The sequence below is a fragment of the Nasonia vitripennis genome, chromosome 4, assembly GCF_009193385.2.
Source record: "Nasonia vitripennis strain AsymCx chromosome 4, Nvit_psr_1.1, whole genome shotgun sequence".
Classification (NCBI taxonomy): domain Eukaryota; kingdom Metazoa; phylum Arthropoda; class Insecta; order Hymenoptera; family Pteromalidae; genus Nasonia; species Nasonia vitripennis.
Window position 1 is genome coordinate 1355921 of NC_045760.1, and position 22079 is coordinate 1377999.

A 22079-nucleotide genomic window follows, 5' to 3' on the forward strand; every position below is an offset into this window, starting at 1 on the left:
TACGGAATTTGCTCTCCTCGCCGCTTTTTTCGGCTTTCCCTTTCTCCGTTTCGGACGCGTTGCGAAAGCTTCTCGGATTTTCGTCGTCGTACGCCCGCCTCGTCTGGCCGATCCCGGACGTTACTACTGCTTTCCAGAAATCAATGCGATTCAATCTTGTATATAAACGCGGACTAGTATCTCGGCGCATAACTTCTGGCTACCTTCGCGCGATTAGGACGTTCGATAAGAACAAGGGACTCGGGCGCGCGAATCGGCAATCGATATCCGCAATCTTTTCCTCCGCGAGCGCAGCGGGAGAGAGAGAGAGAGAGAGAAAGGAAGAGATAATCCGAGCTTATTCCAATGAGAATTTCATGCTGATTCCGCTATACCCCGAACACAAGCGCGTCGTGCATAGTGGATACGAAAATTTAAATTTGTAAAACCTGTTCATAATTCAATCTTCCCGCTGCCGCGTTTACTTACGCAGCCGTGTCATTTTCCCTCGCACTCTTTCTCTATCTGTCTCCGGGCTCTTTTTAATTCATTTCCCCTGTCTCGAGCCGCAGAGAGCAGAGCAGTCCCTTGGAGGATATCGAGTGTATTACGCGACTTTGCTTCCCGCGCGCTTGATGGGACGACGCACCGGGGACTGCCTGAATTTTTTAAAACTCCCGCCACGTGAAATCATTGCCTCCTGGTGGGACGCGCGTCTCGCCTCTTCCTTTTGCTCGCTCGACTATACGTGTATAGCTACGAGTGACTCTAACTCGGGAATTCCGTTCACGCGCTCGATATCGCTCACACGGATTTCTCTCCAGCTCGATCGCCCTTTCTCATTTCGCACGGCTTTGTCTCTCTTCCACTGACCGACCGAGCGAGTCCCTCTGTGTCGTCTCTCGCTTGGCTAAACATCCGATTCTTTTTTTTTTTTTTTTTTTTTTTATGTATTCTCTTTCGCTTTTTCGACTTTCAGAACGACTGTATTACGGGGGGCGAGCTTTCGTGGAATTTTATCTCGCAAAGTATTTCATCGAGCCACTTTAATTAAATATCGCTGAAACTCGTTGGGGCGCAGTATATGGCCTCAATTTTTCGAGAGAGCAATCTCCATCCGTCGCAGTTTAATATATTGGACTCGAGTACCGGAAAATTAATATTAAAATTTAGCGAGTTATCCGAAATTAGCCATCGCTGCGATGCTGTTGTAATTCAATATCGCCGTCACCTCGAATTTCCGCGCGGCAAAACGTTACACGTGCAAAATCGATCGCTCCTACTGCACACCGATCTGTAGTGGGCGTCGTATTCGGAAGTAAAAATCAAACGCGGGCCGTAGCTTTATTTATATGGCATTTTTCTTGTTAACTCGCAGAAGCGAATACCTTATCAATCCGAGATTTATCTTCCCATCGCAGTACCCGGGAAATATACGACATCGAGGAATGAATAACGATGCTTCGCCACGAATTTGGGACACGAAAATAAAGTCAAGTGCCAGCTACGATGTCGATAAGATTAACAGGTTTGTGGAAAATAAATGTTCAGACTCTATACGATAGTTGAATTTCTGTTTTTTTCTTTTTTTTGCTTTTGGTCTTTTACAAAAGATCTTTTATTATATTGTCGTTCCTCGCGTTTGTCGATCAGTCCTCTTGCTCTATGGGTATATAACGTCAATTTGCTCGTCGGGATATATCGGCTTGTACAAGGTACATATATAATGTCGCAATAAACGGAGGTAAACAGGTTCTCGAGGAGAAATTATTACATTGCATTTTGATTGTTTGATCGTCGCAGGCGTGTGTAGTGTCTGTTTGCTGTGTGACGCGCAGTGAATCGTTAACTCGCGTGACATTTTCGACATAGGGTAGACACTCGGTTCCAATTATTTTCCGTCCACGCAGTCGATCGAATGGCAAAGTGTACATATACGACTATAACGTGCTAGATTCTAGTGTTGATCGATCGAATGATAATCGACTCCAACTCTTATATTACTAAAATACAATCAAACTTCCCAACATCGTCGCTATGGATGCGCGCTACGGTAACGTACGTCGTTACGATCCTTTTTATAAGACCGAATAAAGACTTTGATTTATAAAAGGATCGCAATCCGTGCGCTTGCCCAGGAAAACCAACACCTGAAAAAAAAAGTGAATAAATAAGCCCCGCAATAATTCAATTCGGAAAAACCATCGATCCCCATTGATCCGCGCATCCACCGCGACTCGTACATACGCAAACTCGCTCGCACGCAGACCTGCCGACTCAGGCCTCGGGCAGGTTGGTAGCCAGCACGCGGAAGCCGTCCTTGTCGGCGACGTAGTGCACCTGCTGCAGCAGCCCGTTCGCGTCGATGTAGCTATAGGCGCCCCGGGTCGTTCCGTCCAAGGACCGGGACTCGGTCTTGGCGCTGGTGTCTCCGGTGTAGCTGTACTCGTACCGGCCCAGCGAATCCTGGGTGTGCCGCATCGAGCTGTGGATCAGCGGCAGCGGCATGGCGTAGAGCTGCGGGACCACCGTGTACTTGACGGGTCTGCGCAGGAAACTGCCGTCCCGCTCGTCGTCCTTGGCGGAGTCGAGGACGATGGCGTTGCTGGGACGAGGCGCCGGGATGCTGCGGGCCTCCTCCGGGGACAGGAGGTAGGGGCTGCGCTGTCGCTGCTGGGACCTCGGCTGGTAGTCGTAGTTCTCCTGCGGCTGCTGCTGCCACGAGTAGGACTCGGCCCTGCGCAGCTGCTCGAGGTGCCGCTTCTTGGCCAGGGCGACCTCAGGCGTGTCCTGGACCGGGTTCAGGGCGTTGGGGTTGGGCAGGTTGCTCGCGTGCACTCGGAAGCCGTTCTCCGCGTCGGCGGTGTAAGAGACCGTCTGCATGAGGCCGTTGGCGTCGATGTAGGAGTAGCCTACAAATACATTTTTATCCGAATCAGTTATATTCAATTAAATTCTGTACCTAGATTATATTTTTCGCTGAACATTCAGTATTTTTTTATTGGAAACGCTGCGTTTTAATTGAATTACGCGGAATGGATTTACGCGTGCACAGCAACGTGTAGTGGAAGTAATAGCCGCCCCTTCCCGGAAAAACTGGCGGTAATCTCCAGGTAAAGGGGTAACGAAGGAGCGATTAAAGCTCGCATCGCCATTACGCGAACTCGGAATAAAAGAGCTGAGAGGAGCGGATATAAACAGCCTCGGATCGACGAGCAAAGTAGGAGTAGGACGAGGCGTCGATCGATGACACGTCGCTTCTCTCTCTCTCTCTCTCTCGCGCGCGCGCGCGCGGCGATCATAATCATCGTCGTCGTGCGCTGCAGCACTGGCAGCAGCTCACCGCATCGCACCAATTACGGCGGCTTTCTCATATCCAGCCGGGCATTCGTATGCGCGTTAATTGACTACATTGTAGCATTGCCCAACTAATTTCCCACAGCTATAGCACGCGCTACTCCTTGTAATCCTCGCGCGAGTGTGTGTGTGGGGGGGGGGGGGGGGCGGGGAGCAGGGATGTACAATTAGCGAGTACACTTGATTGGCCTAATTGAATCGCTCCGTCGCGCGCGTCTTGGCGGGAATCGAGTTATCCGCAGACTTGGTCGGAATCGGCCGATAAAAATAGCGCCCTCGTCGCTTTGCATAATAATTGCGCGTATAGTTACTCTGCGCACACACGTGGCCCGTCCGTAATATCCGCTGCGGAGAATATTCCAGCGAACGGCTGCGCATATACACCGTGGATTTTAATAATAAAATAAAAATCCGCCAAGTAGACAAGCTGAATAATTCACATCGGCTCGTGTAGAGACACCCCCGCAGGCGAGTGGGCGAGACGTAATACACGACACGCGTTATATTACGATCGCTGCGCACGCACTCACCGCCTCGAGTGACGCCGTTGAAGCTGGACTCGGACTTGGCGTGGTGGGGCCCGGTATAGCCGTACTGATAGGCGCCGCTCACGGCGTTCTGCGTGTGGTACTGCGTCGTCGCCTTGGACTTGCCCCAGCTGTCCTGCGGTGCGCAGAGGACCGCCTCTGCCAGCAGCAGCAGCAGCAGGAACCTCTTTGTCGATTGCTGGAAGGATTATCGATGTTCCACTGAGATTTGCTTTACGACCGCCCGCGATTTATGGGCCAACTCGCGGCCAATTATGAAAATTGCTCGCTCGTGTGTACTTGTGTACTTATCGCCGAGTGAGAGAGAGAGAGAGAGAGAGAGAGAGAGAGAGAGAGTAAGAGAGGATTGTTTACGATTATTATTGAAGAAACTAGGCTGCGGAGCCGAAAACTTCTCGAGAAATACGACGTAGGAGCGAGTAATAAACCCGCGCGTCATCTCCAACCGCGGAAAATTGTACGTCAAGCACATACTTCGCTTGCCGAGATATCCCATTACGAGGGAAGCATCGCTCGGCGAGATTATTCGTTTTTACGCCACGATCGCGCTGATCGAACTTTCGGAAGCTTCGCGCGCGTATTGCGAAATCGGTCAACGAGGCATCGCGTAGGTGATATACGTATATTTGTACGGTTATTTTTCATCGGAGACAGCGCAAGGTATCTCCCGCTCTGTTTTCCAAGATCGCGCGCGTCCTTAACTACCCTCTCTCTATCTCTCTCTCTATCTCTATCTCTATGATAAACCGAAGCAAAAATTAAAGAGAATGAAAACTCACGTTGACCATGTTTTTCCGGGATTACAGGAGGAAAATAGCAGCTATCTCTCTTTTCCGCCTACACTAGCTCGCGAAGAGAAAACTATCCGACGACTGCGGAGTTGACCGCTTGCAGTATAGAGAAGCGTTAGGTCGGCGCCGGGCGCACTTATATAGCGGCAGATGCTCCCTCTCTCCTCCCGTACGGGCCCTTTACGCGCGCGTATGCACGCGGCCCAAGAGGTAGGAGAGAGAGGGAGAGAGAGAGATGAGTCCCACGGCGGTGCAACACTCGGCCACAAATCACCGCGCGCTCGATTTCCACGCAGATAAATCACGCTTTATTGGCCGCGGTGCGTATGCGTCCGAGCATTGTTTTTCGTGTTATTATATATACCTGCCTGTTGATACGCGCTCGCGATAGAGGACACGTTACAACGCTCGTCCTGTTTTCCAGCTCTTTCTTTCCGATAATGCAGCCTATCACCCGTTAGGTCGTTAATCCTCGAAAATATGCCCATTATAAAAGACTCGTCGCTGCAGCGCGTGGATTATAGTTTTGCCGCAGCGATGATAGCGCTTATCGTAACTATATTTATTATATACGAAGCCCGCCTGCGCGTCGCAAGCTCATCGATTTTTCTCTCACCCCGAGAGCTTTGCGCCGCGTTAATCCACGCGTGTTAATTCTGCTTACCCACTCGATTAACCGAGTCTATAGAGCCGGAATTAAAATTTAGCTAATATTACCTCGCGCTTGCTGATATACGGTTACGCGAGCGCATATATATATATATATATATATAGTCTCGCGTTGCGAACTCCAGCCGAAATTCCAGAATCCGAGTATCGCAGAGCCCTCTCGTTCGACATAACGGTGTGTATGCGGTCGCTCTCTAGCTCTATCTCTCGAGTTTCGTAGATTCGCCGCGGATAAACGTAAGGGATGCTCTTATCAATTGCGCGCTTCAGTGTACCGTAATTCTCCAGCTTTTATGTCTCTCGTGCAAATTGAGACGTTGATTGTGCACGCCGGGTTTTTCAATCGAATTAAAACTCGCGCGCGTTTCAGAACTTGCCGCGTATGGAGCTAAAATACGAAATTGCTCTACGCCCCCCACGCGTTACGTACGGCAAATTTTAGAGCGCTGCAATACCGTGTGATGTGAAAGTACACGATAAACAAGGGAACGCAACGTTTGATTATCGGACGCGCTTCGCGCAAATTTTTAATTGCCCGCCCACGCACCAAAGAGTTCGCCAACTCCGTCTAATAGCGATAGCCGACTGATTAATTGGATAGAATTCAATCGGTCTCGATATCGCTTGTGTTACATTATTGCTCTGAAGGAAGAGGTAGATAAAGCGTCAGGCGCAGGCCGCAAAAGAACGGGACGAGAGTGCGAGTGACGCGGCGGGTAAAAGTGTCTGGTTTTTCCGTAATCGAGCCGCCGCTCGTTTTCTTATTCTGTTACGCTTCGAAATCCCGTTTCAAAGGGCTAATTTCTCGCAATTCTCTCACATAGTTGTATATCGATTGCGTAAATCGGCTGATCTATTGTATAAGTAAATTAAACGGCAGTATAGTCGGTTATATAAATCGCGAGCGCGAGATAATGAAGCCCATTAAACGCATAAACTGCAGCGAGAGAAAAAAAGGAGTATATAGGATACACATCAGTCAGTTTCATTCCGATCCTCGGCAAATCGCCGCGAGATTCCGTCGAACAATGCGCGCGTGGGTGTGCATATACGCGTTGGACGCGCGACATTGGCACGAAAAGGAGAGAGAGAGAGAGAGAGAGAGAGAGAGACGAGAAAATAAGACAAATTGCCCGCGTATTAAGCGTGTTTACTTTAATTGCTTTTTTTTCTACTCTATACACAGCTCTTATCAATTTTCTCGTCCGACGACGACGACTGCTACGCAGCTGCGCTCTGTACGTGGGGGTAATTTTATTTTCTCCGCGTCAGTCTATAGGTGTCGACGAGGCCTTGGAACGAAAGTGTCTTTTTTCATAATTTATGCGCGCAGCTTACTCCATTCTGTTGCTTTTGGATCTGACGCTGAGAGCATCGCGCGCGTGTATTCGCGAGTGGATGTGTGCGAAGAAAAAAATTCTTCGCGAATGAAAAACGACTCCGGAAAAGGGCGCGGCTGTGGATAAATTCGAACGTGTTTTCACTCGGCGCTAGAGTGTCTCTTCCTTTTTCAAGCACTTTATACGCGTAGTACAGCGCTAATAACGTCGATTTATATAATCCACTTCGATTCCTCTCTCTCTCTCTCTTTGCGCTTAATGCTCGGAGGTACACGCGCAAGCGCGAAATGGAATTTATGGCCGATGCTCCTTTCGCGCGCTCGATAATGTGAAATCTACTTTTGAAAAAAAAAAAAAAACAAAAAAAAATCTTATCTCAAGCGACTTGCCGACTTTCGCACTTGGCGTCATTTTCGGCTTCGTCTGTCTTGTCAAGCGCTTTGGGTGATCGATCCACGCGCTCGGCATCTTAAAATTATAATCGATACGCTTGAAATTTAACGCGGAGCTGAGCTCGATCCTCGTTGAAATTCCAGGCCGACTTTGACGAATACCTAACTCGCGCACGCATCGACTGCGCTACTGTAGGAGTAAATAGATCGCGAGCCACTCAGCAGGCGCTCGCTCTTTACTTTGTAATTCAAGAAAGCTCTCCCTCTCCCTATATCTCTCGAGAAGTCGATCGGCTAGATGACAACGAGAATAGGGCGTAGGTTTATAAACTGCACATAAAGTGCGGAATTCAAATGCGCGTAACGGGTGTGCTGACCATTTCAATTTTTGCAGCTCGACATCATCGCTGTTTGCTTATCCAACGCCGACGTTTCCCCTTTGTTTTTCCGACCGGCTGGCTCTTCTTTGGGCTGTAAGTCAGCTATGTAATTGCGGAAAGCCTGGGATAAAGATGTCGACGTAGGTATCGGCCGCAGTTTTAATTACGCGACGTTTACGCGCGCTTTTTTTGCTCGCATACATAAATCTAGAGAGCGAGGAATCTCTTCCGGGCGCGTAGAGGCAACCTGTTGATATAAATTGGAAAAAAAAAGGAAGGAGAGGAAACCTCGCGTGTGCAGCGACAGCGGCAGCATCGATCGCTTTAATAAAGCCCATTGTGCGCGTGCGGTGCAGTCGGGGAGCGCAGCGATAAGAGAACGAGGCGGCGCGCAGATAGGGATAAAAAAAGGCCCGGTTGCATTATCGGCAGGAATTATAGCGAGAGGGAGCAACGTTCTGCCCCCCTTTTCTCACTCTCTCGCGGCGCGGAGAGTAAGCACGGCAGAAGAGAGATATAGAAGTAGCCGCGCGCGTACAGGAGGTATGCGGAGACGCTCGCATAAGAGGCCCTGGCTTTTACGAGGCTCTTACTTACGTTTCACCCTCGCGCGCGCGCACTCGTCATATTTTATCGCCGCCGCGCGTTCTTTTCTCTCTCTCTCTCGGACTTTTTGCTACAGCGCGAATGGAAATTAGTCGAGTGCTTTCTGATTTTCCGCCCGAGCTCGTCGGATGCTCGCGTGGGCGCGTCTTTTATTTCGGAAAATGCGCGCGTAATGCTGTATATAACCGTTAATACGACCGATATTCCGAGGGAAGTTTGTCCCTGCATGGCCTTCCTTTTTATTACGCGATTCCTCTCATTTTGCTCGCGGTTAAAATAAGAACTCGCTCGGTCAATTACGACGAGATTTCTTCGCTCTCGATTAGCCGGATAAACAGAAAGAGTGCGGGAGGGAGAAGCTCGGCGCCGCGTTAACGCGAGCCGGGGAACGAGATGCACATCCAATCTTTCCATCCCGTCGGTTTCAACCCCAGCATTAGATTCCCGTACGCGCACGGCAGCAGCCATACGTTATAGCCGCCCACGCGCGCGTATACACGAGAGATCTCCGCGTCTTTTCAGCAGCGCCGGGGCAGCGAATGAGGAACGGCGAAGGAAGAAGAAGAAGAAGAAGAAGAAGCATCCGAGCTCGCAACTCGGCTCTGCGGCGAAAACAGGATCGCGGAAGAACAAAAGATCCTTGCTTTCCTCGCGTAGCGAGCGAGTGCTTTATGCCTCGGCTTCGCAGCGATACTACCACCTCCTTCTGTAAATCTAATCGCGCAGCTCTGTATATGCGCTCTGCTCTTATCCTCTCTTTATATGTATACGCCAAGAGAGTATACTCTGATAGGGGACGCGGTAATAAATTCGCCGGCCGCCGCTACACATTTCTGCGCGACTGATTTACCGTGACAGACGCGAGGATCTCATGAATTTCACGGATTTCGTGATACCTACTGGACTCGGATTTATCGGGCGAGCTTTTTTGCGCTCTCCTTCTGTAGTCCGACGCAGTAGGCTGTACGGAGCAGCTCGACGATTCACGTGTGCGGAAACGTTCGACAGTCGCGCTGATCGCCTCGTTGTCAAGATTCTAACGTAATTACGGCAGTTGCCAGAGAAACGATTAATACTCGACGACTCGGAGCGCGGCTAGTACACACACGTGTCATACAGTGGGCGAATGACGTCGGACGAGAATAATCGATTCGAGTGACGTCTGACGCAGTGGAGTGCGTTTCGAGAGAGACTTTGCGGCGCAGGTATGGGTACTCTGAGTTATGGGAGTCACGCTCGCAGCAGGTTGATGCTGTGCGCTCCTCGAGAGAGAGAGAGAGAGAGAGAGAACTTTTTAATGCTTCTCTCTTGCTCTCGAGAAAAATCAACGCTCGCGTATTAAGAAGCTGTTCCCTCGACCTTTTTTTCACACTCCTCGTCCTCCGCAGCGGCGGCGAGGGTGAGAGCTCATTGCCGATCATTAGGGCCGCCGCTGATGCGCTATCGAGGTGTTCATATCGCGCTACCGACGACGAGGTCAGGTCACGATTACGGCTTCTCTTTTTCCCTTTCCTCCAGCGCACGGGGCCGGCTGCAGAGATTATCTCGGCGCGGGACTGCCTTGAAGAATGGATCGCCGCGGAATTTGCATGGGTTTTTCTGGGAAGCCGCGGCCGGGAGTCACGCGCCGGCTCGTAAAACGAACAAGTTCTCGCGCGTAATCATAACAAAGCCAATATGCCGTAACGAAATTACCAGCAGAAGCTCCCGCGCGAGGCCTCGTAACGTGGAAATTTACTATGCGGACGCGATTGGATTCCCGAGCGAGAGGAAGCAGAAGAAGAAGAAGAAGAAGAAGAAGCGAGTGAGCTAAACTCAATTTTAATCAGCGGTGGCTGATGACTCCATTTCGAAAATATGCTGATACGCAACCGCGAAGATCCGACGTCTCGCTCGCTGTGACAGCTATGGCGAAGTAACGGGAAAGAGATATAACTTTACGGCGCTGCGTGCAATTTCCGCCCGGTATAATTTTCAGTTGCATTTGAAATTCAATCACCGACAAATTGTCATTTGAAACTGCACTTCGAGTGAGTGAGGGGAGAACGAGAGAATACTGAAGGCGCTTTAAATATGTGATTTTTTTTTTATTTATATCACAACGCGGCCATCGTGCGCGTACATATTTGTAGAAAAAAGAAAAAGAGTTGTACAATGAAGAAACGACGACGACAGTGCGTGTAACGACTGGACAATGAACACACACTGCACACACACGCTGGGAGCCTCTGCGGCAGCTCGGCGCCGACGGAGGCTCAGTTGCGCGCGCGCGAAAAGTCGGAGTTGTCGCGAAGGCAACTCCTCTTCGAGAGTCCTCGCGACTGGGACTGTTAGCGGTGACAACAACGATTATGGGGCGAGCTTAGGCGCTCTCCACGGAGATGGCGTCGTTCTCGTTGGCGGGGGCGATCGGAGCGGGCGCGGGTCCAGCCGGGGCGAACTCGCTGGGCAGGATGGCTTCGGTGTGGATGGCGGCCGGGGCGGCCGCGGCGGCGTAGAGGGGCTGGTGGAACTCCTGGATGATCTTGGCGCCGTTGTGGATCTGGAAGCGGGCCTGGTTCGAGGTGGCCAGAGGAAGCGACTCGAAGACGGGGGCGGCGATCGGGGTCGAAATCTCCTCGATGATCTTGGCTCCGTTGTGCACCTGGAAGCGCGACTGGCTGCTGGTGGCCAGGGGCAGGTGCTGGGTCACGGTCTTGACGATCGGGGCCGGGGCTGCGGCGTAGGCGAAGAAGCTCGGGCGGCTGGCGAATTCCTCGTAGATCTTGGCGGAGCTGGCGGGCAGCGGGGCGGCGTAGGCGGCGATTCCGCGCTTCTTGCGGTAGAGCAGACCGGCCGGGGCGGCGAGCAGCTGCTGGGAGATGATCTTGGCGCCGCTGTGCACCTGGAAGCGGGACTGGCTGCTGGTGGCGATGGGCAGGGCGGCGTGGGCCACCGGGAGGATGGCCGGGGCGGCGTAGGCGATGCCGCGCTTCTTCCTCTGGTGGCTGAGGGCGGCGAGGGTGGCGCGCGAGTGCTCGGCCAGGTGGGCGGCCTTGACGGCGGCTACGTCGGGAGCGTCGAGAGGCACGGCTCCGTCGACGGGGATGTTGGTGCCGGCTGCGCGGAATCCGAACTCGTCGGCGATGTAGTTGACGGTCTGGAGGATGCCGTGGGCGTCGACGTAGCTGTAGGCGCCGGTGGTCGTGCCGTCGAGGGCGCGGAACTCAGTCTTGGAGGACGGGCCGCCGGAGTAGCTGTAGCCGTACTCGCCGGTCGCCGAGTTCGACTCCTGGCTGTACTGGGGCAGCGGCTCGTACGAGTGGGCGACGATGTCGCCGGCCAGCGCCGAGGCGACCAGCAGAGGGACGAGTGCCTGCAAGAAACGAGCGGTTACAGAGAGAGAGAGAGATAGTGGAGACAAAGGAGTCGGGGCTGCAGCGGACCGATACTCACGAGGGAGATCATGGTGCTGCTGCTTGAAGCTGCGTGCTCGAAGTGTGAGCTCCAACGGGCGGCTTTTGACTTTTATAGCTCGGCCGCGCGACCAGGAACCGAGCGCGCTACCAGCCGCGCGGCAGGTTCATCCGGCGAAGGACAACCGAATTCCGCTCACTCTCTCGCCTCTTTCTCTCGCTCTCCGCCCTGCCTTAATATCCCGATCGCCTCGAGTGCGAGAGCTTTTTTGCGTCTCTCTCTCTCGCTCGCTTTGTGCGAGTATCCTCCCTAGGCTCATATATTTGTCTTCTTTTACGGTTTTCCAACAGCAGCGGATGACGAAACTGCGCCTATGTACGATTGCGTCTCTACGCACGTTTCTTTTCCTCGGGCTTATGGAAAAAGGGTCTCGCGTCAACGTCAATCGGCCGCAGGGATTTGGATATCCTCGGGAGTAGTTGCGCAAGGTAATACCGGCGCGCGTATAGGTAAGCCGGCGTTACGAGAGGCGAAACTGTCTCTCTAGCTGCCGCGCGCGCGTTATATTATGCATTATAATGAGATGATGTGTACAGCGCGGCGAGATGGATATGCCGGGCGGGATTTGTAAACGCGACCGAGTGTCACTTCGGTGTATTGTTTCCTCGAGAGAGACTGATACGTCGCTGCGGCGGATGTGTCTTTGCTCGGAGAGATAAGACTGAGACGTTTTCGAGGTGAGGATTATTCTTAATTGCACAAGGAGGAAGGTATACTTTATCGCACGATAAATATTGTACTTTGGCTTTTCTCCGCTATAATGCAATAATACTACACGGGCGTCTCATTGGGCGCCACTGACGTATTTCTCAATCGAGGGATCAGATATGCAATAAGCCATTACACCGAGAGAATTGTCCGTTCGGATACACGTCTTCGGACCTTGGGATCGCTTCAATTTACAGCACCTCGAAAACCGCGCTCCCGAAGTCTAAAAAAGGCCGAGTTGATTGTGTGCGAGCGACATTGAAAATTTCGGCTGTCGCGAACGCGGCCGCGTTCGTTCGATTATTCAATTCTAATCTACAGCGTCGCGCTTTCTAAGAGCGTCTCCCTCGCGACGACAAATCAAAATCACGACGACGAAGCAGCGGAAAAAAACAAGCGCACAATGGCTGCTGCTACTTTTGTTCTACATCGAAGCAACGTATATTCGAAAGGCGCCCGGAAACTTTATAATCGCGCGCTGGCGCTAAATACAGAACGAGTACTCGCTCCCGCTACAGTATAATTCGCGCAGCGACCTCGCACGCGAGCGTCTCTCGATCCGCTAAAACCTGTTAATCTTTATCAATCGCCGCGGCCAAAATAAACTACGACACTGCGACGGTTTTCCTCGTTGACCACTAAACGCGCTGCAAAACTTTGGTCTCTTTTGAAAAAAAAAAAAAAAAAAAAATTGGAGTTAGCGTCGCAAAGGGCCCGAAAAGAATTATCAAGCATTCGCGGCACGCGAGGCAGTTAACGAGAATCCGAAAGTTCCAACCTCGGGGGAGCTTTTTTTTAATTTCAACGCGCGGCATCAAAGGGGCTTCTTTCGGGCGCGGGAAAGAGAGTGATAAAATTTTAGCCGTCTAACCAAACTCGACCGCTATCTACTTAATTTCTCGCCCGTTGTGAATTTGAATCGCGCATACGTACGCGGAAGCGCGAATTCGGGCGTTGCTCTTTCGTACGAAAAAAAAATAAAACGCTTCTTAGCCCCGGGGCATCCGCGTAGGATATGACTTTATTTTAAACGGAAACTATATCGGATCGGATCGGTTTATCCGCCGATCGATCTGTCTCTACTCTTCCTGATACGGATTTGTTTTCGCATAGTAAATACGTTAATCCGATAAACAAATAGGGAATGCTCATAGGTGGAAAAATTTCCTCAATAACCGATGGTTGCGCAGTACATTCAGAGAGATTTCCGAGCGCTCGTTAACTATTCAAATCTTCGATAATGATCATGAAAAGCGCATTATGTCGAAGAGGAATATGAAATCCCCGTGTATGCGCACGACAGCATGAATATGGAATGAAAGCAGAGATCTCAATATTCAGATCGATACTCGAAATGGCCAGTATATAGCGTTGCGTGTCAAAGCTGTATTCTCGAGTTATTTAACTCTGCAGCCGTCGCGGCTAATCTCTCGAGCATCTCTCGTTCGCGCGCGTGCGCACTATGATGATGTAAGCATATTATGTTTCCGTGGCAATCGTGCATATAGTTCTAATTAGAGCAGTTCCACAATTTCCCAAACGATATATCGTATATAGCGAATTGTCCGAACAATGTGAGTGTAAAACACTGTTACCTCATAACGGCGCATGCATAATGCGCGATCTCCGAGATGAAATGCCATTCTTCTGCTGGCTTTTGATATTCATTTTTATACGCCAGCGACGACGGCCTTGCGAAAGAATAACAAATAGCCGCGCAGTAATAACAGTCGCTGTATTCAATTCCGATTGTAAAATATTTTCTAACCGTCCGCCGTACGAAAACAGAGACGAAGCGAAAAAAAAAATAAATAAATAAACAATCTGCCAGTTACGATCTCCGGCGCATTAATTGCTTGTTTTCCCGACATCCTGCAGCGAGCCGGGGCATTTTTACGTCACCAAGGTCGTTCGATGCTCCCCCGGCATCGGATGAAATACAGCTGGCGCGGGGCCCACTCCCTCTCACTCCCCGCTCTATAGGATGTGTGTATACACGCTCTGTTTTACGAGAGCTCCGGTTCTCTCTCTCTCTCTCTCTCTCTCTCTCTCTCTCAGCGGGCCTTGAAAAGCCGCAGCCAAGTGCAGCGAAATTGGCGGTGAAGGTGCGCGCACGACGTCACACGCGGCTCCTCCCACCTCCTATGCGAGCTACCTATACTCGTTTACTCGATTCCGGGCCCGCCGGGCATGTGCGTCGAGGCGCTTGGAAATGCTCGTCGGAGACGAGGTTGTAAACGTTTGTGTTTGCTGTAAACACCGAAGGGATGCTCGAAATGCGATCGTTTAACGGCGAAACGCTGTAATTCGACACTTTACCCTAAAGCGCCAGAAGTGCTGAACAGCTCGCCGCGGCCTTGAGCGCCGCGAATGAAATTACGATGCGACAGTAACGGCCCGGTAAGCTGATATACGCCGGCCGAATTTTTCTCGGCGCGATTGGATTTAATGATATCGACGGCGAATAAATCACGCGCAACTTAGCTCCGTATATCTTTTCATCTGGAATTTCAGCGGTGCGTCGTTACTTTTATTTCACCGCCGAGCGCAATGAATCACAAGCATCGCATTTAAAATTAATACACCTGATTGATAATGATTTGCGAGTGTGTAAAGATCGTAATCAGGGCTGACCGCAAACTCCCGAAATATCCAGCGAATAAACAATAATCAGAACGCGCGCATTCGTTCGCGGCGTAAACATCATCGCGTGCGCACATACCCGCAGGGGTTTCAGGAACAAAGACAGACAGAGAGAGAGAGAGAGAGAGAGAGACGCTGTAACGATGAATATTCAGGAGCGCGGCTGCAGCACATATTCAAATTTCCAAAGTGTCGCGCGCTCGTCTTTGGGATAGCGACGAGAGAGGGAGAGTGCAAATAAAATTAGGCAATCTCGAGTTTGCGCTTGCAGCTTTACAATTTTATAGCCTCTTCCGCGCGCAGTGGCTTTTAACGACTACTGCGCTATTACTTTCCCTTCCCGATCGATTGTTTCTTCGAGCGCGATGAAACAATTAGTTTTTTTCTCTCGTCGATGTTGATATGCCACCCGCTGGGAACGCGAGAGTTTCCATGAAAAAAACCGCCGCGCGGGGAGTGAGTATCGATGTCGATAAACATAAGAGTCTCGTATAATTACGAATAATTTACGGCTCTCCGAGGCGACATTTTCCATCCGACGCCGCGGTTTTGAATTTAAAATTTTCGCGCTCGTAAATCCCATTAAAAAGTTATAGTCGCGTCTTATCTCGGGATGATTTTCAAGCCGAAGCTGGAAAAAATAGAAAATCATAAGACGTTTATCGCCACTCGCTTCCCTAATTAGAGCCAATAAAGTGTCTCGCGAGAAAAAAAAAAGGAACGAAAACCGGAAAGTTCGAGCCCTGTACACTCCCGCGCGAGACATAAACGCGCAGCCTTGCGCGCGCTGCATTTTACATAATTCCGCGTTTTAAAAGTAAACAGACACACAGTCGCTCGTATTTCGAGTGACGAAAATGAAATTCAGCCGAATACTCAATTAAAGTTCGCCGTATAACCCAGTCGAAAGTTCTATTCGCCGGGCGTATAATGAAAATTCAAACGAGAGAGAGAGAGAGAGAGAGAGGCATTAAAATTCGTCCGCCGCTCCTGTTTTCCATGTGTGCATCGCCGCGCTATGTATACCCACACGCGTATGTGCGAGAAAAACGAGGGGGTGTATAGACGCGCGTCCGGTTGCACGATTATGCAGCAATAATTAGCGGCGCAGAAAATGTATGTATGTACGACGATGCGGGCCCGCACCTGCGTGTAGCCGCGAACGAATGAAAATTTATTAGCGCCGCGGGCTAACCACCACCAGAGAGAGATCCCGAGGTTAAAGCTATTTAAAACGAAGCCCTCGATATTAATCGAGAGAGCTAGGGCGCAAATGGCATCACGCGCATACGCTCTGACATCATAAACTGACATCAAAGTCCAATAAAAGCTTCGCAACTAAAGAGCGACGTTCGCGCTTGCGAGCAATCGACCACCAAGCAATTTATCAATGCCTCAACAAGTGGTGCATTAACTTTCGGTCCGAGAGTATACAGCGGCGCATCCATTTAATATGAGATCCTGCACACGCTCTACCTCGCTGTGCGCGCGAGATGTATATTCAATAGAAACGAGCGATTGAAATTCGAACACGCGCGCGCGCGCGCATTGTGTAACGTATAAATAACTAGATAATATGTTCTCCGCGGGTGAAAAAGCTGTTTACACTATGCGCGCGCGCGCGGTGATGAATTAAGCTTATCTCTCGCGCCTCGTCCTCTTCTCCGTATACCTACGCGGCGCGAAAAGATAGGGATGATGCAGTGCGGCCGATACAGTTTCTCCGCGCGCGAATAATTGAGAAGAAACGTACGCGCGCGGACCGAGTAAAAGTCAAATAGCGCTTGAAAATTTATACACTCTCGTCGGTAGTACTGCTGGAGGGAGATTTTAAACGCGTTTCCTACTAATGTTTCAAAGTTAAATTTGCCTTAACTCGTAACTCGTGGGCGTTTAGTGGGCCTCTCGCAGCGAGTTTCATTCGGTATTAAAAGGGCGAATTGATACACGCCGAAATTCCAGGGCAACAGAAGCCTCTCGGAAATTTACCTCACGATTCGAAAATCCCATCGAGATTCTTCTTCGCGCACACATCCGTCACGGTTCGCGAAGCATAAATCAAAACGGTTTTCAAACAATGCAGTTCTCTCTCTTTCTCTCTCTCAAGACACGCCCCCGATGTTTTATCCCTTCGGTGTTCTAAAATCCTCGGCGCAGTACTCGTCGCTAATCTCGTTGTCGTGGTCGCTGGGATTCCGTGGGGTTGAAAGAGTAGCTCCGGAATTCGATGCGTAATTACTCTCCGAATCCTTATCATCGTCGTCGTCGAAGTATCAACCGTGCGGCTGGCCCTGGAAACTAGCGAAATTGAGTCGGGCTTCTTGTTTGTACTCGCGCGCAAGCTCTAGGGCTACTCTGTACAAGCTAACGTCACGAGCAATTTCGAAATGGAGCTGTTTGCCAAAGACGACGTCGTTCCAGCGACTGGATCTTTGTTGTTTGCGCGAGCCGTGCTTATTTGCTCGTCGTTTTTCGCGAATTACGCGACCCGATGCGTCGTATCAAAATTAAGAGCGAACTTCGTATAATTCCTACGGGGGAGAAGCACACACGTTACGCTAATTACCGAAAGGCAATTTCAAACAGCCTTTGCTTCTTGAAAAGTTAATTTTCAGTTTCCCTTTGAGCTTCGCTTTAAAATATCTCTAGCTGCGTCTCTGGCATAACGGATGCAATTCTACAGAGGCGCAGACCGACTGCCGGGCGAAAGTTCGTTTCCGACAGAGGCGGCCGAGTCAACAAACTTTTTCCCGAGTTTTTACACTCGTTCTCTGCTGCTCTCCGTTCGAATTAAAACTGCGCGCGAGTAAAGTCATTCTCAACTCGAAATAAAAAGAAAAAAGAAAACCCCATACGAGATTCGTCGATAAACGTGAAATACACACAGGAAGAAGCTCCCCGAACGAATAAGACCGCCGCTCGCAAATCTCCGAATCCAGCTCTCGGGATCTCGCGTAACGCTTAAACCCGGTTAGATAACGGCCCGATAAAGCGCGGAACGGTTTATACGACGAGATAAATTTCAAAGCGGCAGCGGAGGCGAAAAAGCTGCGCGCGGGAACGAGCGAACGCACAAACAAGCGCGCGAGCGCACATACCAGCGCTGAGCGCGTAAAATGTTTCATTCCTGATGTGTTCGAGAGAGAGAGCCGCCCCGTAGGTGTGCGCGCGTCTGTGCATTCTTCGAGTCCGGCGACAGTAAAATCCGCGAGAAAAATTCGCGCGAGGATGAGGTCGGCTGCTTCTGCTATGTACCGAGAGACACCCACGCATGCGAGCAGAAGAGAGAGAGAGAGAGAGGAAGGAAGATACTCGCGATGTGCTGCCGCCGCCGCCGCCGACCCCGTGTCGTAAACATCATAAGCATAATGGTTGTATAGACACAGAGCGAGAGCGGCAGCGTAGGCCACACCCGCGGGCGCATTGCGCTATTTGTTACACGTGCCCGGGAATTCGCTGTATTTCTAGCACGAGTCAGCTGCTGCTGCAGGTTCGTCCTGCTTCGCTGTTGGCAATTTTCATCAAAAGCCGCTCTTTTGAAGAGACGTTATTAAGACTCTCTACAGCTTGTTTTTGTCTAGGATAAAATCTGTTTATTTGTTTATCACAGTGTGTTAAATATCGGCTTTTCGAAAGTCACATCTCGGTATTCATCAGTTCGTGTTATTGCACAATTAATCTAGCTATTTATAAAAAGTAGTTAGCTTATTTGATTAATCGATTTAAAAGTCGGCTCATACTTGCGGTTCGAGCTTGCGTCGCGTAGTTCAACAGTTAACAGTAGCACAATCTACGTGTCTTCAGGCTGAATTTCCAACTGCAAGACAACTCCACTTCTGATTAACGTAACCGTTATCGAGCCGGGTTTCTCCAGAACTTTGTAAATGTCGTTGGAGGATTGTATGGGTTCGCCATTTACGTGCGTTATAACGTCACCCGGTTTCAAGCCTCCACTGCAAAGTTTAATAAAATAACATTTCTTAAATAAATCTAAACTTATCGCTGTATTGATGTTAGTTGGAATACTCACACATAGGCAGGAGATCCAAACATCACCCTCCAAATCAAAACTCCATGCCTGATGATCGAGGGTACAAATCCTCCCTGCTGCTGCATGTCGCTTATGATGTCTGGGGTGAGAGTTAACATCGTTATTCCCAAGTATCTTCTTCTGCCGTATTCTCTCATTCCACCAGTCATAGTTGCTCCTTGAAAATTAATTACACTTGTGAGTTTGACGATAAACGCAATTTTTCGTGCGTTATAGTACATCGATATTGAAGATATCAGTTTTACCAGCCAGTAGTAAATACTTCGAAAATCTTTGTGTTCAACAAACCTTTATTTTTCTTGCGCTCTTCTGCTTTTTTAAGGAAGTCTTTGGCATAATCTATGGGAATTGCAAAAGAAATTCCAGCCGTCACTTTCATTGCATTGATACCAATGGCTTCACCATCCAGATTTACCAGTGGTCCACCAGAGTTTCCAAACTGCAATAAAAAGACAAAATATAAAAATTTGAATAATTCAATGTATGAAATGAAAAATTCAGATAATTAGCAAGTATATAATTCTTACAGTAATTGCGGCATCTGTCTGTATGTATTCCATATGTTTATGGTGTAGACCTAATTCCTCACTCTGCCTGCTGACACTACTGACTACTCCACTTGTTATCGTGTTGCTTAGTGCCAGTGGGGAACCTATTGCAACTACAAATTCGCCTGGTCTTAATTTTTCTGATGAACCAAGTTTCATCACTGGTAGCTTAGTCTGTGAAAACAATAAAAATAAATTATGATCTTGCAAATAATAAGCTTATAAAGTATAATTGAGGTATATCATCACCTTGTTGATACGAACTGTGGCAAGATCACTTTGGACATCAATGTCTTCAACTATACCTGTGTAAGTACTACCATCTTGAAGCCGCACCTGAGAAGTTTTATTTCATTACCTTTCAAAACTTGCAACTTCAAGTAAAACAAAATGAGGAGTGAGAATTAAAGGAATAATGGGATGGGTTGGGTAACTTACATTTACCTTGACAATGGAATTAGGTTTGTTAATCACTACGTGAGCATTTGTCAAGATTAATCCATCTTCTTTAACGATGAAACCCGAACCATTGCTTGCAGTGGCTGGCTTGCCTGTGAAAAGGTCCAACCTGTTTTTACATAAAAAGTACTTAATCCATATGCATAGAGTTAACATTCCTCTTTCATTAAAGTCAACCTCCCTGATCAATTTACCTTTTCTGATCTTTGATTTCAATGTACACAACCGACGGTGCAGTTTCTTCCACTACGTCGGCGATAAAATTGTACCTATTTCTGTTGTTATTAACGTCGCTTGGAGCACTTTTTGCAGCGACAGTCGGGAAAAGAACATTCTTGAGGCTGTGTAAAATATTTCTCCTTTCATCCTCCAAATTGTAAAGAGCGTAACAGAGCCCGGAGGTAAAGAGCGTCGCATAGGTTATGAATCTGTGAAATGATTTTTCTTGACTTCGATTTTTATGGTCGTGTACACTAAAATGTCCTAGTGTGTTGAAACGTCCGGAATGCGCGAACACGGCTAATTGTGCAAAAGGTAACTGTTTTTTCCTCGCGACGTTTCGCGCCGTTTGCAACAAGGAGGCAGCCATTTTTAAAGGCTATACGCGCTATCAAATTTTCGTGAGTTTTCTCGAATTCTGTTGACTTGCGTAATAAGTAACCGTGGCTTGGACTTCGTCATTTGGTGCAATATCTTTACTGAAATAAAAAAACTTTTTATCTTTTTGATCATTTTCTAAATTTAAACATAGAATGAGATCTTTATAATTTGTTTGTTATTAAATTATAATTAAGACTATTTTTCGAGAAGTATAACGTGCAACTTTAAATTTCCCGCTCTAGGAATTTCCGCGAATTTTAATATAAAGAATATGTCCGCGTGCCGGTGCGGCAAACGTAAACAAACCAACGGCCATTCGCAACTGTCAAGTCTTCATTTATTTCTAATACGTAAGAAAATAATATAATCACAAAGTTATAAAGTTAAAGTAAAGTAAAATCGTGATAAACGTGTATAATTAAACTTTAATAGTGAAACGCAAGTGAAATAATAAATAGTATATTCAGGAAAAGGAAAAAGGGTTTCTCAATGAAAAATCAAAGTGTATTGTAAGTTTAACCAAATTTTTATTGATTATTATTTGTTGGACAATTGCTATTTTTGTTTCTTTCTAGTTTAAGATTATTATTGTTTATTTGTAATATTTCTCAGGTTCATTTATATATCAAAGCACCACTATTTTTGATATGGTTAGTCTCATTGTGATTATTTTGGATCATCAGAGAATGTGCTCATTCGTTCCTGCATTTTCCAAAAGAAATGCACCAAACTCTGCCCCAATTTTTCTGTCATTGCCTGTTTCGTCAACCAGTTTGCATGCCGAGTCAATAAAGCAAGATTCTAAAAATATTTAAGGAAATTAAAAATACTTCTCTTGCTTAACAAACATGTTTATAACACTAGTTTTACCTTGAGAGCAGCAGATTCCATTTGCAGCACATCTGCCACTATTTCCTTGGCACATGGCAAACCCAGCTACACACGGTCGTGAATAGAGGCTTTCTTTTCTGCAGCGAAGAGTTTCTGGGGTCCCAATTAGACAGCCCATACTTGGACTGCAACAGATGTGAGGCCCAAAGCATCGACCTTGCTCTTCCCTACCACATGCTGGACACTGTAGACATTTTTTGAAAAATTATAGCAACAAGAACTTTATCCACAAACTGATTCTGTCTAAAACTTACTTCTCTGGCTATGTTTTCGAGTAAAAATGTTGGATCCCCTCGTTTTCCACCTCTTGGACAATTTGTAATTAGACAACCGTAACTCAAGGCAACTAATGTAGTGAGAACTATGATTACTTTTGACATTGCGAATTTTGCCAAAACTGGTGTGTGACGGAGTAAGGAGATGTGCTCCACTTGACGTGTGAGGATCTTCTGCCCAAGATACCGTCAGTTCTCACCTATTTATACTCCCTGTATCCTGTTATTAAGAATTCAGATGGTTTTTCAAGAAAGACACTCCTCAATGGAGCACTCTCAGGATTATGGAAATACTCATCCATTCATTGAATTTCATGACATATTCATCCATTCACCTTTTCGCAGGAAATAACACTGACAATAAATTAAATAAATGAATAAATATA

At 48.4% G+C, this 22079-nt stretch overlaps 5 protein-coding genes across 7 annotated transcripts in view; 1 reads left to right on the forward strand and 4 right to left on the reverse strand.

Annotated features, from left to right (window-relative positions):
• Positions 1-1536: 1536 nt before the first annotated feature.
• LOC100122969 (cuticular protein RR-2 family member 42) lies at positions 1537-9956 on the reverse strand. 2 transcript variants are annotated; one of them, XM_031929290.1, is made up of 4 exons: positions 4664-9956; positions 3867-4062; positions 2227-2891; positions 1537-2129 (listed from the first exon to the last, which is right to left on the reverse strand). In XM_031929290.1, the coding sequence occupies exons 1-3, from the start codon at positions 4670-4672 to the stop codon at positions 2257-2259; spliced, it is 840 nt and encodes a 279-aa protein (XP_031785150.1). In that variant the 5' UTR covers positions 4673-9956; the 3' UTR covers positions 1537-2129; positions 2227-2256. The 2 variants fall into 2 exon arrangements, with proteins under 2 accessions (XP_031785150.1, XP_001606579.2); XM_001606529.5 differs by having other exon boundaries at positions 1537-2891; positions 4664-9955.
• A 172-nt stretch (positions 9957-10128) lies between these two features.
• LOC103316959 lies at positions 10129-17160 on the reverse strand. Its single transcript, XM_008213341.2, has 2 exons — positions 11498-17160; positions 10129-11417 (listed from the first exon to the last, which is right to left on the reverse strand). The coding sequence occupies exons 1-2, from the start codon at positions 11507-11509 to the stop codon at positions 10425-10427; spliced, it is 1005 nt and encodes a 334-aa protein (XP_008211563.1). The 5' UTR covers positions 11510-17160; the 3' UTR covers positions 10129-10424.
• Positions 17161-18436: 1276 nt separating this feature from the next.
• On the reverse strand, positions 18437-21001 carry LOC100122950 (serine protease HTRA2, mitochondrial). Of its 2 annotated transcripts, none has more exons than XM_001606508.6 (7): positions 20122-21001; positions 19913-20036; positions 19718-19804; positions 19448-19642; positions 19209-19359; positions 18900-19077; positions 18437-18822 (listed from the first exon to the last, which is right to left on the reverse strand). In XM_001606508.6, exons 1-7 carry the CDS (start codon positions 20514-20516, stop codon positions 18660-18662), a joined length of 1293 nt encoding a protein of 430 aa, XP_001606558.1. In that variant the 5' UTR covers positions 20517-21001; the 3' UTR covers positions 18437-18659. The 2 variants fall into 2 exon arrangements, with proteins under 2 accessions (XP_001606558.1, XP_008211554.1); XM_008213332.4 differs by having other exon boundaries at positions 19907-20036.
• Positions 20910-22079, forward strand: part of LOC100122890 (zinc transporter ZIP13) — a 28670-nt gene continuing 27500 nt past the window's right edge. The window contains exon 1 of the mRNA XM_031929289.2: positions 20910-21036. The gene's annotated coding sequence lies outside the window, so the exon portion shown is untranslated. The remainder of the gene's footprint in view (positions 21037-22079) is intronic.
• LOC100122939 (neurophysin 1) lies at positions 21038-22004 on the reverse strand. Its single transcript, XM_001606497.6, has 3 exons — positions 21673-22004; positions 21398-21602; positions 21038-21328 (listed from the first exon to the last, which is right to left on the reverse strand). The coding sequence occupies exons 1-3, from the start codon at positions 21796-21798 to the stop codon at positions 21207-21209; spliced, it is 453 nt and encodes a 150-aa protein (XP_001606547.1). The 5' UTR covers positions 21799-22004; the 3' UTR covers positions 21038-21206.